Source organism: Bos grunniens, chromosome 21 (assembly GCF_055505025.1).
Source record: "Bos grunniens cultivar Pamir isolate PY7600 chromosome 21, Bosgru_T2T1.0, whole genome shotgun sequence".
In the NCBI taxonomy this organism is placed as follows: Eukaryota; Metazoa; Chordata; class Mammalia; order Artiodactyla; family Bovidae; genus Bos; species Bos grunniens.
Window position 1 is genome coordinate 26,157,172 of NC_141185.1, and position 17,026 is coordinate 26,174,197.

At 43.6% G+C, this 17,026-nt stretch overlaps 1 protein-coding gene across 13 annotated transcripts in view; it reads left to right on the top strand.

The window, feature by feature from the left end:
* Nucleotides 1-17,026, top strand: part of EGLN3 (egl-9 family hypoxia inducible factor 3) — a 452,919-nt gene that overhangs the window by 414,637 nt on the left and 21,256 nt on the right. Inside the window, exon 1 of one of the 13 annotated variants that reach the window (XM_086363661.1) lies at nucleotides 8,612-9,270. The exons of the other annotated variants lie outside the window; for them this stretch is intronic. Within the exon in view, the coding sequence (XP_086219787.1) occupies nucleotides 8,914-9,270 (357 nt within the window). The 5' untranslated portion in view covers nucleotides 8,612-8,913. Of the gene's footprint in view, nucleotides 1-8,611; nucleotides 9,271-17,026 lie in introns of those variants that run through there. 13 annotated transcript variants of the gene reach the window in all.

Here is a 17,026-nt window from a genome sequence, read left to right on the forward strand (position 1 = left end):
GAGTTACAAAAGTGTGGAAAGGTTGGAGCAACCAAAAGGGGAAGATGTGATAACCTAGAGACAAGCATCTGAGAGAAGTCTTGGACCACTCCAAAGGCTGAAGATGAAGCAGAGAGATGGCAATGTTTTCAGAGCCCAGGAGTATCTGGCATCTAACACTGCAGAAAGCTGCTGATGCTGTTGGCACTGGCCACTGTCCCAGCCAGGGATGCTATTGCTGGAACTACTGAAGGCCACTGCCAGCCACTGTCAGAAGCTTTTTTAAAAATGGAGGGTCTCTCCTTCCCTCATTTCATCTGTTTTCCCACTAGTGTTTCCCACTGGCAGCATTTAACTGGGCCAGCTGGCAAGGGAGTGTGGGAGATGCAATTCACAGGATCCCAGCCACCTCCAACTGACCAGCACACAGGATGGCAGGGACTGTACTTAACACCAACAAGCCAATGACCAGCACATGGAAGAACTAAAGATTTAAGTAGGAAAAACAATATATTTTTAAAAATATATATATATTTTAGGACTTCCCTGGTGGTCCAGTGGCTAAGACTTAGCGCTCTCAACCCTCCTAACACAGGGGGCCCAGGTTCAATCCCTAGTCAGGGAACTAGTACATTCGATCCCAGCTCTGGGAAGATCCTACATGCCACAGAACAACTAAGCCTGTGTGCCGCAACGGCTGAGTCTGTACTCTACACCCCAGGAGCTGCAACTGCTGAAGCCGGAGTGCCATAGAGCCCGTGCTCTGCAATGAGAAGCCCACACACTGCAGCTAGAGAGTAGCCTCTGCTCAGCGCCACTAGACAAAAGCCCATCCAACAATGAAGACCTAGCACCTAAATTAAGTAAAAAAAAAAAAAAGTGTGCACTATTTATTATGGCTACTGGTGACCATTTCTCTGGTGGTATCTTTTTGACAGCGAATAGCTGAAAACCATGACATTAAGTTGGCTTTAGAAATGAGGAAATGCATTATCTCAAATAACTGGAAGTCCAGAGGTAGGACAGACTCCCAGAATAGTAAGATAAACTGCTCTGGGATGTCACCAAGGTCCCAGGTTCTTTCCACACTGTATTCTGCCTTCCCCTGTGTTGGCTTCCTCCTGAGCCTGGCTCCCTTCATGGTGACGAGACGGCTGTCAGAGGCCACAGAGCTGCCTGTTTCCTTTCCCATGTTCAGCAAGAAAATGAGATCCCTCCCTTCATATTCTCTGAAAGGAATATGAATTGCTTTCAAGCAGATCAGTGGTTCTCAGTACTGCTGCAAGTTAAAATCGCCAAGAGTGCTGTGTCACTTATTTATTAATTGATGATGATATATTATTTATTTGCTATTTTATTGTTGAAACTGCAATACCTAGGCCTTTTCACTAGAAATGTTTATTAGTCGGGGGTGGGGCCCAGCTGGAGGTCATTTTTGGAAGCTCCCAGCTGATTCTAATGGACAGCCAGAGCAGAGAACCACTGGGTTAGGTCACCTGCCCAGCCCTAGACTAGCAGTCACCAGGGTAATGCCAAGAACTTAGGAATGCCATGGCTTAGGAAAGGGCCTCAAAGTGTGACGCATACACTCTCACCCCGACCAACTGGCAGAAACAGCTCCTGGGACCTGTCAGAGACACAGATTCTTGGGCCTCACTCATGCCTACTGAATTTGAAACTCTAGAGGGCCAAAAGTTTGTGTTTTAACAAGTTTGTTGCTGGTTCTGGTGGATTACTTATGTCTGAGACCTGCCTTAGATCAATCAGGCTTGCCTCTGAAGCTGGGGAGGGTAAATATGTTTTACCAGTGAACCCCAGGACACTGAGCCTTTTAATGCTCCCTCCTCCCACTGCCAGGTCAGAACAGGGCAGGGGATTAGCCTCCTGAACCCCCAGTTCAGGGATTAGCCCCCTGAACTCCCTCTGTACAGGGAGGTCTCCCGATTGTGCCACCAAACCTCAGCCACTGCAACGGGCTTGACAGTGGGCCAACCCAAGATGGGAGGAATGCATCTTCTGTAGGTGCCCATTCCTTCCTACCCTGGGGAAACTGGAAGTTTCTGCAGGTGCTAAAGAACTGAGAAGACAAATCTGGCATATATACTTTCCTGAAATCACTCTGAACTAGTTTCAACTACTGTATAATTTCAGCAGCATCCTGGAAAAGAAAAAGGCCATGTGGTAAAAACAGAAGAAATCTGAACATGATAAGTATTTTGGTTAATAACAATGTCTCAATATAGATTCATAAATTGTGACAAATGTACCATATTACTATCTGATGTCAGTGGGGAAACTGGGTGTGAGCCTATGGGAACTGTGTAAATCTTCACAACTTGCCTGTGAATCTAAAACTCTTCTCTATGTGGCCCCATGGACTGTAGCCCACCAGGCTCCTCTGTCCATGAAATCCTTCAGGCAAGAATACTGGAGTGGGTTGCCCTTCCCTTCTCCAAGGATCTTCCTGACAGAGGAATCGAACACATGTCTCTTGCATTGGTAGGCAGATCTTTACCTCTGGGCCACCAGGGAAGCCCATTCTAAAATAAGTTTATTTTAAATACAACATATTAAGATGTGAAATTCTAATGAATGGAAGAACCTTTGGAAAAGCTTTATAAAATTAAGTAAAGTTAAATTCTTTAAAATATTCCATGCTAATATAAATTTCACACTGCTGTATTGATGCCATGTTTTTAACCAGAGCAAATGCTTTTTAGACATTTTTAACTTAAACAAGAGTTGAATTGGAAAATACTAATGAATATTCCAAATACATTGTACTTCCCAGAATCTGCACACAGCAGAATTATCAAAGAGCAAATGAGAGAGGCTTAAACTTGTCCATATGCTTAAAAATTATTAAGAAGCAATATAGAAAGTTGCTTTCTTTGCCATCCCCTTAGACCTGGAAAGGAGTAGGATGGCTGGACTCCACAGGGAATGGGACATAATCAGATACACCTCTTTCTCAACCCAGTTCATAGCAGTGAGTTCAAGCACATGTTCCCTTCAGGCGCTCTCTTCTTATTTCACCAGCTCCATTTAAATGAAATGTACATCCTGTGTCCTGAGGGTCGAGTCACACAACCCAGTGGACTGAGGTGTGGCTCATTTCCCACGACTACTCTCAGCAGACTGTACATCACTGAATTTGTATGGGATTCTTGGAAACACTGGGCTATAATTGGAATGGAACAAGGGCTTCCCAAGTGGTGCTAGTTGGAAAGAACCCACCTGCCAACGCAGGTTAGATGTAAGAGACATAGGTTCGATCCCTGGGTCGGGAAGATCCCCTGGAGAAGGGCAAGGCAACCGACTCCATCATTCTTATCTGGAGAATCCCATGGACAGAGGAGCCTGGCAGGCTACAGTCCATAGGGTTGCACAGAGTTGGACATGACTAAAGTGACTTAGCACTCATGCAAGGAGCAAATCCTAATTTGTAGCTTGGAAGATTCCTCTCAATTGTAGTCGGCTAAATAATTCATGGTAAGATTTTTGCTTATCTTCCTCTACACCAAGTATCCGTAAGGAAACCAAGAGTTAAATTTGTCATTGCAGGTGAAAATGCTATAATTAAGACTTACAACAAAAAAGTACTTATAGAAGAGCCTGGCATGCTACAGTCCAAGGGGTCATGAAAGAGTTGGACATGACCTAGCAACTGAATAACAAAGGACAAAAGCATTGCTATGTCAAGCGAGTGGCTCAAAATAACCACCCCCCACCCCACCCCTGATCTTATCACACTTGGAATCACTTAGGTTTTGTCTGGCATTATTATATATCTCATTGTGTGGTCTTGGACAAGCTCCTTAGCCTCTCTATGCCTCATTTTTGTCATCTTCACAGTGGCAAAAATAATAATTCCTTGGCAGTGTTAGAAGAATTGATAGAAATAATATTTGTAACACTTTTAGTAAAGTGCCTGGAGTATGGTGTTAAAAAAGTGTTTGTTTGATAAATCAATAAATAAAATCATCCTTGCCCACATTAAATCCATTCAGTTTAATCAAGATAAACCTCTTGATGATATGGCATGGCAAAACGCGGAAAGGAATATTCAGATATCATCTTGGAGGGAGGGAAACTCTGGCACAGGAAGACATTGAAGGAGTGAAAGAAATGTAGATAGTTTTCATCAGAAATAAAAAAGGATGTGATGGAACCCTCCCAAATTATCAGCAGAAATGTAAAATGGCACAGCTGCTGTGAAAAACAGTATGGCAGTTCCACAAAACAGTTAAATGTAGAATTATCATGAAATTGGGGGAAAAAAAGTGTTAGTCGCTCAGTCATATCCAATTCTTTGCCACCCCTTGAACTGTAGCCCGCCAGACTCCTCTGTCCATGGGATTCTCCTGGCAAGAATACTAGAATGGGTAACCATTCCCTTCTCCAGGAAATCTTCCTGACTCAGGGATAGAACCCAGGTCTTCTGCATTGCAGGCAGATTCTTTCCTGTCCAGGAAAGCCCCATATGACCCAGCAATTCCACTCCTAGGTGTATGCCCCAAAAAATTGAAAGCAAGTACTCAGATACTTACACATACATGTTTATAACAGCATTGCTCACAATAACCAAAAGGTGAAAACAACCCCAATGCCCATCAGTTTATGATAGATAACTATTATATATTCATACAATGGAATGATCCATGGTACAACGTAGACGGATTTGGAAAACATATTAAGTGAAAGCAGCCAGACATACAAGGCCACATATCTTGTGATTCCACTTGTAGGGAATATCCAGAAAAGGTGAATTTATAGAAATTCTAAAAGCAGATTGGTGGTTGTCAGGCACTAGGGAATCAGGGAGTAATTGCTTAATGGATACAAGGTTTTCTTTTGCAGTGCTGAAAATTTTGGAATTAGAGAGGTGGTGATTGCATAATATTGTGAATATACTAAATGCCAATGAATTGTACACTATTTTTGGTGAATTTTACCTAATCCCCTCTCCTCTGCAAAAAAACAAATCTCACATACATACATAAATAGAATAAGAGAGAGTGCTCTCTTGTAGTTGAGAACACAGAAACAGTTGAGGCTTCCTCTTCCACTGACCAGAGATTCCTTCCTTAGGAGAGTCCCTTAATGTCCAGGCACTCTGGACCCTGGTTTCTACTTTGATTGGAAAATGAAGTTGGACCACTCGGAAGTTCAAATTCCAAAGCCAAGAAATTCAACTTCCTTCTTTTACCCTCTCTCATCTACATGCTTGAAAAATACCTGCCTCTTTACTGCAAATATATACTGGAAGACCACGTTGTTGAAATTAAATTACAGGGAAATTAATTTGTTTTAGTTATTAATAGGAAAAGTATTTTAATATTTATGATGATAATGACACAGATTAATGGGTGAATAAGTAAAACAAATGCACTTTAGCCATTATCTTGGTGTTTGCCACTCTGATGTTCAGACTCCTCTGAGCTCACGCATGGCTCCAGCCTGTCTGCACCCCTCGTTGTAATCACACACTTGCTTTTTGTCAGTCACAGTATCTCAGGCTCCTCTGCCAAATGCAGTGCCGGCAGCCCCAAGTTGATTAGGAGGCCTTTGATTGATTGATAGGTGCCCTTGCCAAGTAGGAATGGGGGCAAGGGATTGAGTACCTTTCTAAACTGCCTATGGTTTGCAACCAAAGTGATCTAGAACAACTTAAAGATTTTAGTCACTAGAACTTGCTCGTGGGCTGTTTTGGTTACAGCTGGACTAGTTACAAATTTATTCTAACTTTGAATTTGGTTTGAATAGCGAGCTGAACTTAACCAGTGCCAGGATTTAAAGCCCCGGGTCAACAAGTTGATTCTGGGAGGTACGGATGTATTTTTCTGTATTTCACTGACCACCATGTCCTCTACCTCTACTTCTGATTTCTGGTCCTCTGTAAATTCCATAATTATTCCTATAAGTGTCAGGTATATCTTCAAAGAAATTTCAGGTAGCAAATTTTCAGCCAGCTACCAGATCTGTCATTCCCCTCCCCTCCCCCCCCAACCCCCATTCTTCAAATTCAGATATACCTACTTCTGAGGCTACAACAATCCCCAAAGCTGCAAAAAACTTCCAGCCACTGCTTACCAGGGCCCATGTTCGGACAGCCTCAGACCACTCTTGATCACTTGTTATCCATAATGCCCCTGAAGGAGCTCACTGGAGGGCCCCAGGTATCCTGGTTAGGCAGGGTTTAAGCACACTGGAGGAAAGGGCCTTCCTCTCTTTTGGTATTGCATCTTCATGTTAGTCACTGCTGCAAATGAGTAGCCCCAGGTTTCTCTTTAGGTCTCCTGCTCCCAGAACTGAACGTCCTCCATGGCTGGATAGAGAGGTGAAGCCAGGAGACAGGTATCCTGCAGAATGCCTAACTGCCCTTCACTGGGCCCCTGGGGTTTTGCTCTGGGCCAGGCTGCTCTGCCTGATACTCTCCTAGTGATTTCTCTCTGGGGAGGCATCTCTGTTCTTCATGCAAATAAGGCCAGTTTACAACCAGCCCAGACTTGCCCAAACCCCACGTGGAGGTTGCCATGGCTCAGGGTGAGACACCAGTTTCCCAATACCTAATTGTTAGGCCCCTACTATGTGCTAGGTGCTGGAGGTCCAAGAATGATGGGCTCATGATTCAGGACGGGCTCGTCATCCAGGAACTGCTCCTTGAGGCTGGCCAATCAAGCCATTACCTTAGTTGGTGCACCTCCTGCTGGAAGGTCATACCAACAGTGCCAACTTAGTGCTGCCCTGGCAGAGATCCTCCTCCCTGTATAAGTAGGAGTTTCACTGGGGTTCTCACTGACCGCTCCTCTTGAACATTCTTCAGTTCTTACTTGACCATGTATTTCTGTCTGTTGCTTTCCATCAGTAGCAGCAGCATCCCTTTCCTATTCTGCTCTTTATTCCTGGCCCAGACTTCGCTCCATTTCTCCTCTCAGATGAAGAAAAGAGAGGGCTGTGGGCAAGAGAATAAAAGTGTAAAATCTATATGAGATTGTATACAAAATAAACAATACCTGTAAAACCTGTATACTTTTTTTCTTTTCACAAATGTTAATTGTACTTTATTTTTATGAGTGAACTGTTTTTTTCTTTTTCAGTTTAAATAAACTGAATAAAAGATAAAAATGCAGTTAACATTTGTGGAAAGAAAAAAGAGAGAGAGAGAGAAGAATGTACAGGTTTTACAGGTATTGTAGGACTTCCCTGGTGGCTCAGTGGTAAGGGAGGGTGGGCTGGTGCTCAATTCCTAGATTGGGAAGATGCCCTGGAGAAGGAAATGGCAATCCACTCCAGTGTTCTTGCCTGGGAAATCCCATGGACAGAAGAGCCTGGTGGGCTACAGTCCACGGGGTTGCAGAGTCGGATGTGACTTAGTGACTAAACAACAACAAATTTATTGTAACTTGCAACTTAATGTGAGAACTGTACATTCTTTTGTTCAATTTCAATGAAGAACCCAAGTGCAAACTGATGTAAAATTTAAAATATAGAAATGGCTTTGCATGCAATTTATGAATCTTATCTTGAGTCTGTTCTTTGATGTTCAGTAGGAAAGAGAATTTTCTATTAAGTAATTAGCTTGCTGCTGCTGCTAAGTCGCTTCAGTCATGTCCGACTCTGTGCGGCCCCATAGACGGCCTCCTACCAGGCTCCCCCATCCCTGGGATTCTCCAGGCAAGAACACTGGAGTGGGTTGCCATTTCCTTCTCCAATGCGTGAAAGTGAAAAGTGAAAGTGAAGTCTCTCAGTTGTGTCTGACTCTTAGCGACCTCATGGACTGCAGCCTACCAGGTTCCTCTGTCCATGGGATTTTCCAGGCAAGAGTACTGGAGTGGGGTGTGATTGCCTTCTCCGAAGTAATCAGCTTGCCTTTGGATAACTAAAAAGTCTTAAAGGACATACCTATGTTGGCTGTTACATGAATGAGCATGTGGTGAATTCTGAAGGCAGACTTTCAGAACATCATATTTTAGTAAGAAGCTTGAAAGATACATTGATCAAAACATTCAGCAAAGCAAAATACATTATTTTCGGTATAAAATATGACCCAGTATTTCATTGTTCACACCCTCCTTTCATTGAGCGCCTGGGCCTTGAACATAGTAGCAGTCTGGGAGATGCTTGTTAATTTTAATTAAAATTGGATTCCTCCCAGTCTCTTAAAGTCTTGAACCTCCCGGCCTGGGTCAAACAGCTGAGGAAAGGAGAATAAAGTACCAAGAAAAGCTAGAACAAGATCATTGCTAAAATATTTGTTTCTGGGTTTATTATTTTATTCAAAAGTCTAGGAAGTGACCGGTCTAGAATGTGGCAGCAAACTGCTGTTAATCCCATTTACATTTTCAGAGTTGGGATCCAGGTTTTCAAGTTTGTTATGGGACTTTATGCAAAACTGGGCAAATCGATAGCATTCTAAAAATGCCGTCTGTTCTCCAGCTCCCCTCCTGGTCACAAACAAGCGAGGCTGGCGCTGGGCTCGCCCGGCTCCTAGAGCGAGGGGTAAACCCGGCCGGGTGAGGGACTCGGGAGAAGGGCTGTCCCGGGGGCGGTCCCGGGGCGGAGCCTGGGCGGGGCCCGTGACGCGTGGAGTCGGCCGGCTCAGGGGCTGGACCTCAGCTTCTCCCCGCCTGGGGCCGCCGCCGCAGCACCAGTGGTGGCTCCACATTTCCAAAAGGGGCCCTCCGACTCTTCACTGGGCCAGTCTGGCGCTGAGTCGCGGAGCGCCGCACAACTTCCGCTGGTCTCTAAACGGGATCCCTCCTCCCCAGAGTTGCGGGCAACTTTCCCCTCTCCCTGGCGCCGCGGTGGCTTGGGGACCGTGGCCGCCGCAGGTAGCTGAACTCCGGGCCACGCTCCCCGCGTCTCGGCTGAGCGCACACGCAGGTCGCTCTCTGCACGCTGGGGGTCCCCAAGCTCGGCTTTGCGGGCGGGATGCCCCTAGGACATATCATGAGGCTGGATCTAGAGAAAATCGCCCTGGAGTACATCGTGCCCTGTCTGCACGAGGTCGGCTTCTGCTACCTGGATAACTTCCTGGGCGAGGTGGTGGGCGACTGCGTCCTGGAGCGCGTGAAGCAGCTGCACTGCAACGGGGCCCTGCGGGACGGCCAGCTGGCCGGGCCCCGCGCCGGCGTCTCCAAGCGGCACCTGCGGGGTGATCAGATCACGTGGATCGGGGGCAACGAGGAAGGCTGTGAGGCCATCAATTACCTCCTGTCCCTCATCGATAGGCTGGTCTTGTACTGCGGGAGCCGGCTGGGCAAATACTACGTCAAGGAAAGGTCCAAGGTAGGACGCGCGCGGGCGCCCAGCCGCTGTTGCAGCCCGCGGAGACGGGGGACGTTCGGAGTCCGTTGTGTGTCGCCTTGGCAGGGCTGCAATCGAACTTTAGTTTTTAAACAAGAAGCAAGAAGTCCGCCTGCCCCCTACCTCCGCCCCTCACGTTTCCATAGGTTATTAGAAACGTTATGTATGATTTGAGACACACTGGAACTCATGATCTTAAATGTCTGCTTTCAAGTCACTTATTTAATAGTGCCCTTCAGACCTTCATTGTGTTCAGAGGGGATTACAACAAAAGCGCTTTTAGAGAATTCTAGAGACAGTGTGATTTCACAGTGTGGCATTTGGTTTGTGGAGTCTGGCAGGTGTGAGGAGAATTTGATCTGTAAAAGAGTAAGGCTCATCCTCACTTTTGAGTGCTGCCCTTGGCTTGTTGCATCCAGGACATTGTTTGATCATCCAGTTGATGTGAAAATTCTCTCCTGGTTTTGAGCCCCAGCCACCACTTACCTTTCCTGTCAATTACTGGGGAAATCCACTCAGAACAACCAGTTGAGTGATCAGGAGAGGGTGTCAAGTACCTCTGGAAAGAAACCATGTTTTTGTTCACATCCCAGCAGTCACTCCTTAGGTGGTAATTTTTCTTGGAAACGTTTACAGGTAGATTGGCAGAACTGTGGGAACGTGGAGTACCATAATGTCGGTGCATGTACATTATGCTGGGAAGTCCAGCTACTCAAGTGTTCTCTACAAATGATAATCCAGCCAGTTTTCCAGGGTAGTTCTGAGTGATTTATACTCCTTTTATTGTAGACCCCATCAAGGGGCACTTACAGCTGTAGAGAAGTTTTACTTTAACACAGTGAGGCAAAAATACTAGTGTGAGAAGGAAGGTGAGCATTCACCTATGTAGCACTCTGTGACACTGTGTGTAGTATTCTTCAATTTAAGATTGCTCCTGCGATATTAATAAAACACACCATTGTTGTCTCATTTGTCCCATAAGCTGAAAGGAACAATTTTTATAAAGGACAAATGGTGGAGACTGGAAGTGCATAGAAAGGAAGGGGTTGGATTGATCAAGTACAACAGGGGAGAGATTGCAGTTACCTTTCCAGCCAGGAGGACGTGGTTAGACTATCTGAAAACACTATTTTTAATAGAATGCAAATAAAGTAAATCTTAGAAGGAAATGCTGCTTCCTAACATTTGATTGAGGGAAAGCTCAGTTAGCTGGTCTCTGTAGAATATTTATGGTAAAGTGTCTCTTTACTCCTGTCCCATCATTTTGGTGCTGGGCTAGAGAACCGTTTGTCTTGATTAGATTTGTTTCTGCACTTGTTTTGTAAATGACTGGGCCTTTCGGATGGGGGAGGGGTCTGGCTAGCCTCAGGGCTGTAGAGGTGCTTGTGGCTTCAACCTGAAACAGCAGATGGCTTCTCTTCAGTTTTTCAAAGTTTCTTTCAAATGTTGTTATGAAATTCACTCCCAGCATTATAGAAATGGAATTTGCTCAGCAAGAGATCAGAATTAATTGATAGAAAGAGGCCACTAACATATTTAAAAGTTAATTTTTTTGTTTTTGTTTTTATTTTTATTGTAGATTTGACTTAACAGACAGTTGTAGGGTTTTAAGCTAGAATTTAACTCCACAAATTGAATGAAAAGCATTGTGTACCTCTGAGTAAAGGGGAAAAAAAAAAGATCTCTACATATGATTCTTCAATTATGGATTATCATCTGGGTATAACAAAACTTCAGTTAACCCTTTCAGAAGGTGACTGAATTGTAAAGAGAAAATTCATCTTTTGGCCAATGAAGAGACCTCTATCCATACTTTGATTTTCAGCTTTCCTTTAGCTGTTTGGCACAAAGCTCTTTATTTCTGCTCTTTAGATAATCACCTGTAAACTGGGATATTCCCTGGCCAGCTAGAACCAAATGTAGACCAAGCTTGAGCAAACCATTATTATACTAAAAAAAAAAAAAGTTTGGTTGGTTTGTATAAAGAAGTCTCCTTAGTAATGTCTTGTGGCCCCTCAGTCTCTTACTTGAAGTTCATTATTGAAGCATTATAGAAACACATTTCATTTTTACATGATTTATAATAGTTCTACCTTAATTTAACCTTATTTACTTCTCTTCCCTCAACTGAATGCCTTACTCTACTGCTTCCTAGGGAGTGATACAGACCCAGTTTCTGCTCCATCCTTAAAGCAGGTTTTCAGTAAAAACTAAGTTTTTTAAAGGAAGAATTTGTACATTTATTTTAAACATTTATTTGTAACTTTTTTTACAGAAATTTTCAAACATATATGTGTAGAGAGGCTAGTGTAATGAGCTCCCATCATCCATTTTCAACAATTGCCAATAGATACATTTATGTATTTTAGACCAGTTGTTTTTTAGGTACTTGAAATTTATTTGTGTTAGGCTTAATCAATCCTGATTAAGCACTTTTTCCCCTGAACTTTGAAAGGTCATTGAACAGTGTAATAATGCTTTTTATCTCGATGAAAGAATTACTAGAGGCATTGGGAATAGAATAGGAATATATACTAGTCCTAAAATTGAAATTGTAGAAGCGTATGGAAAGAAATATTAAAGGGTTCCTTCCCCTCCCTGCGACAAAAGTTGTTACTGATCAAAATTTATCTACCTCCGCTTTGTTAGAAAAAAATCCAGGGGTGCTAAAGACTCTCCAGGGAAGACGATTCCATGATACACAGCAGTATGGTGCCCCCTAACTTCAAGTACTATCATTGCTCTCAGGCTATGAAAAGATTTCTTATCTCTTACTCCCTTTTGGGTAATTTTGACCATATCCAAGATAAATATTGGTTCTACTTTGCTTCTCTTGCTTTAGCTGCCTAGATGTTGGAAGTGGCTGTCTTCCAGAGGACCTGTAGTTTATAGAACCCAGAGTCCTTCTGTTTGAAGTATCTCACTGTAGACTCACTAGTTAATAACTCTAATAATAATAGCTACCTTTTAATGAGCAGTTGGTTCCATCTGGCACTGTGCTAAGCACTCTTCAGACACTATCTGTCTGACTTAGTCTTCAGAACCATAATCTTTGGCAAACTGAGTGATTAAATCATCTGCCCAAGGTGATGAAGTCAGCAGTGAATGCAGTTGGTCACAGGGGTTAGGGATTTGGACTTAACCTTGACTAACCTTGTAGCCGTAGGTAAGTTTCAGTTTTCACCAAGCGCAAAGTGAAAGATACTACCTTACAGTTTGAGGGGTGGGGGGATTGGTGAAGAAGCATGAAATAAGATAATGAACATAAAATTCTTATCAGAATTCTGAGCCTTCATAAATGTTAAAAGAGGAGATTTGGGATTCTGACCCGGTTCTGTTTGAGCCTAGAGTTTGCTTTTGACTCTTAGGCTCCTAAGAGTCTACATTCCCTCCTTTCATTCCCTCAGCATGGGGAATTTTGCTGGGGTAGGGAGACAAAGAGCTTACACTCACTTGTACTTTTGAGTTGTAGGACCCTCTGGCTTACACTTGATCAATTCTCCAGTTTAAAAAAAAAAACAAACCCCAAATATTGAAGTGGGTCTGTTAAGTACATTTGAAGAAGAGAATGGAATGCTGTGCTAATGTTTTCCTACTGTTATTTGCAGGAAACGCATTTATTAACAAAGTTGGTTGTTAGGGTCCCCAACTGGAGTAGCTCTGGATGATGGGGTTATGGGATTTGTATTGTGAATCAACAGGTCAGTCCTCCCCTGGAAACTGTACAGAGAAATGATGAAACAACCATAAGTTGTGGATAACAAAAAATATATCACAAATGGTGGGTTTGTTCCTTCACTGCTAGAGCAGTGACAGTTTTGGCTCTTCCTTCTGTGATGTCAGGAATATTCATGACTTGATGGAGCTCATCGTGGTTGCAAACTGCCTTAAGCAAACCTGGGATAATGAATTTCAAAGAATAGAATCTCTCTCAGGACCCAAGTGCAGGAAATGCGGTTGGGGTTCACAGAAGCCTGGAGCCATGAACTGTGAACCAGAAAGTCCTTAATGTACTGGAAAGCAGGTGTATTAGTTCTTGTTTCTGGCACTCTATGGCCTTCCTATTTGCTTCTCTGCTTGCACGCTATTTCTTGCCATCTCTGATTTCCTATGCAGTTGGCTCAAGATGGCTGCCTTAGAATGCTCATTTCAGCCTCAGTTTGATTTCAACAGAGACCTGACTAACATTCTAGGAACCCTTTTTCATTTCCTGAGAGAAAGTATTATGGGCTCACTGTGGCTCAGAGGATCCATCAGCCTTGGGTGGGGATGGTTGAGGGGGGCATGTGGAATCATACATAACAAATACACGTTACCAGGGCCTGTAAGAGGTGCAGTTCTTAGAGTACAGGGTTTGGGGCCTAGACATCATACTTGGTGTCTCTGCAACTAAAATCTTAAAAATTTATCTGTCAATGAGGTATTTCAGGGGAAGGAGGCAGTAAATTTTAAAGCATGGGAACATCTTTCTATAAGGATGTGAGGATTCTTATAAAAGGTTTTCTATTTGAAAGTCACTTAGCTCTTGGAGGAAGAAAATAATTTACAGAATACAACCTTAGTGAAGCAAGTTTCTCCACAGGGTGAGTTTTCATAGAGTTCTTTGTGTATTTCATTGAATGACACTTAGGAACACAGAAAAGGTGTGTGTGTATGTTTCCTTTATCATTTCTATTGTTCAATTTTGGGCCACTGGCCACTGCAGCCTTGTCTGCTTGCAGTGAAGCGGGAAATCAGGAGGTATCAATTTAATTTATTCATTCACAAATCATTAAATATCTTACACTGCAGTCCATCTGTATGTGGATGGGAGAAAGGAGATGGAAAGGGATGATAAAAGCACCTAAAGAAGTAAGCTGAAAGTGGAGTGGCATAAAATAGTTGTTACCAACTTTGCTGTCTCTTTTTCTGGTTTAACAGGCCACTTTTACACTGATGGGTCATTTTTGTTTCTCTTCTTTGACCTTTCTCCAGTTTCTCTATTTACTAAACGTGAAGTGACTAAAACTATTAGGATTTTAATGATAAAGTTTTTTGCACCTAGGGAGGTATCAGAAGGAGCCCAGCTGGCTCAGTGGTAAAGAACCGACCTGCCAATGCAGAAGATATGGGTTTTATTCCTGATCTGGGAAGATCCCCTGGAGGAGGAAATGGCAATCCACTCCAGTATTCTTGCCTGGGAAATTTCATGCACAGAGGAGCCTGGTGGGCTACAGTCCATGGGGTTGCAAAGAGTTGGACATGACTGAGCGAATAACAGTTAGGTGGGAATTACGTAGCCTGTCTGTGCATTCAACTTTTGGATGTCATGAACTATTTCCCTTTCTGACCTTACTCAGCTCAAGCAAAATTTGTAAATTCTTTCCTGATTCTGGGCTTCCCTGGTAGCTCAGACGGTAAAGAATCTGCCTGCAGTGCGGGAGACCCAGGTTCAATCCTTAGGTCAGGAACATCCCCTGGTGAAGGAAATGGCAACCCACTCCAGGATTCTTGCCTGCAAAATCCCATGGACAGAGGAAGCTGACAGACTACAGTCCATGGGGTCACAAAGAGGCGGACACGACTGAGTGACTTAACTTCCTTCCTGATTCTAGACCCTGGCTAGAAGAATTTCAGATATTATTCAGATGCATATTATTACAACTCTATCCTGAAAATGCTCCATGTCTGGGAGACTTCTCTGATGAGCTTAAAACTGGGGATGGAGTTTAACCCATAAGGAGCAGAGCACATTGGAGAAGCATCTCCAAGCACCCCAGCATCCTGGCATTGGAGGTTAAAGGTCAGAGAACACCTCACCTGTGGCCCATGTTTGCTCAGTTTGGCAAGACCTCTGCTTTTGACTCACCTTTGTGGCCTCCAATAAATTAAATGACGGTTTGACCTGTGTCTATTGAACACCAAGGAGCAGCTTGCAGGTTAGCACAACACAGAAGGTTATTAATTCTTCATTAATTATAGGTCTAGACTTGATAATTCCTTTATAGCAGTACGTTGTGCTGCTGCTGCTAAGTCGCTTCAGTCGTGTCCGACTCTGTGCAACCCCATAGACGGCAGCCCACCAGGCTCCCCCGTCCCTGGGATTCTCCAGGCAGGAACACTGGAGTGGGTTGTCATTTCCTTCTCCAATGCATGAAAATGAAAAGTGAAAGTGAAGTCACTCAGTCATGTCCAACTCTTCACGACCCCATGGACTGCAGCCTTCCAGGCTCCTCCATCCATGGGATTTTCCAGGCAGGAGTACTGGAATGGGGTGCCATTGTACTTTGTGGCTGTTAACTAATATTGCTCTAAGAAACGAGTGTCATTTTTCTCTAGTGTTTGTCAAATGTGCATGTTCTGACAGTAATGATAGTTCAGATGTATTCTGCTGGACAACTGCCGGGGGTGCCCAGTGGGTAGCTGAATCCAGAGACACTAGAATTGTAAATTCGACAGACAAATCATTTTATGATGCCAGACTAACGAATTCAACTTTGGTAGATTGCCAGGAGCCGTTATTTTGGCTCAGATTCAGAGCTATGTGTCTGTTTGCCAAGCAAGATTAGTTAGCTTGGTTCATTATACATAGAATTTGTACCTTCTTTCCCTTGATTATTTTGATCTTAAACCAATGTGGCTCTTACCTCAATTTGTATCATCTTTTGATATTGATTTGTGAGCAAGTTCCTATTCTTGTTTTTGGTGAACTGGTAGTGATGGAGTGTCATATTTTTTACCCCCTGCCCCACCCAACCCCAGCCTTACAGATACATGAGTTTGCAGTTGTTGATTGCAAGCTTTCAGATCTTGTTCTGGATTCATTTTGTTCCTACTTACTGAGTGTCCTCGAGGTTCAGAACAATGTTAATACCTCCTTAAGTCAAACCAATTTAATTTTAACTTTTTATAAGATTTTTAAAGGTTACTTTCCATTTACAGTTACTACAAAATATTGGCTACATTCCCTTTGTTGTACAATACATCCTTGAGCCTGTCTTACAACCAGTAGCTTGTAGCTCCCACTCTCTCACCTGGATGTTGTCTCCCCTTCCTCCTCACTAGTGACGACTAGTGAGTTTTGGTCTCACGAGCAGTTTGGGCTCGTAAATCTACTTCTTTTTTGTTATATTTCTTCATTTGTTGTACTTTTCAGATCCCACATACAAGCGATATCATACAGTGTTTGTCTTTTTCCATCTGATTTATCTCACTTAGCACAATACCCTCCAAGTCCATCCATGTTGCTGCAAGTGGCAGAATTTCATTCTGTTTTATTGCTGAGTGGTATTCCGTTGTATATACGTACCGCATCTTCTTTATCCATTTGTCCATAGACACTTGGGTTGCTTCCATATTTTGGCTGTTGTAAATAATGCTGCTATACACATTGAGGTTAATGTATCTTTTTAAATTAGCGTTTTCATTTTCTTTGGACATATACCCAGGATGGGAATTGCTGGGTCATCAGTTCAGTTCAGTTCAGTCGCTCAGTCGTGTCCGACTCTTTGCGACCCCATGAACTGCAGCACGCCAGGCCTCCCTGTCCATCACCAGCTCCCGGAGTTCACCCAAACTCACGTCCATCGAGTCGGTGATGCCATCCAGCCATCTCATCCTCTGTCGTCCCCTTCTCCTGCTGCCCCCAATCCCTCCCAGCATCAGAGTCTTTTCCAATGAGTCAACTCTTCGCATGAGGTGGCCAAAGTACTGGAGTTTCAGCTTTAGCATCATTCCTTCCAAAGAACACCCAGGGACT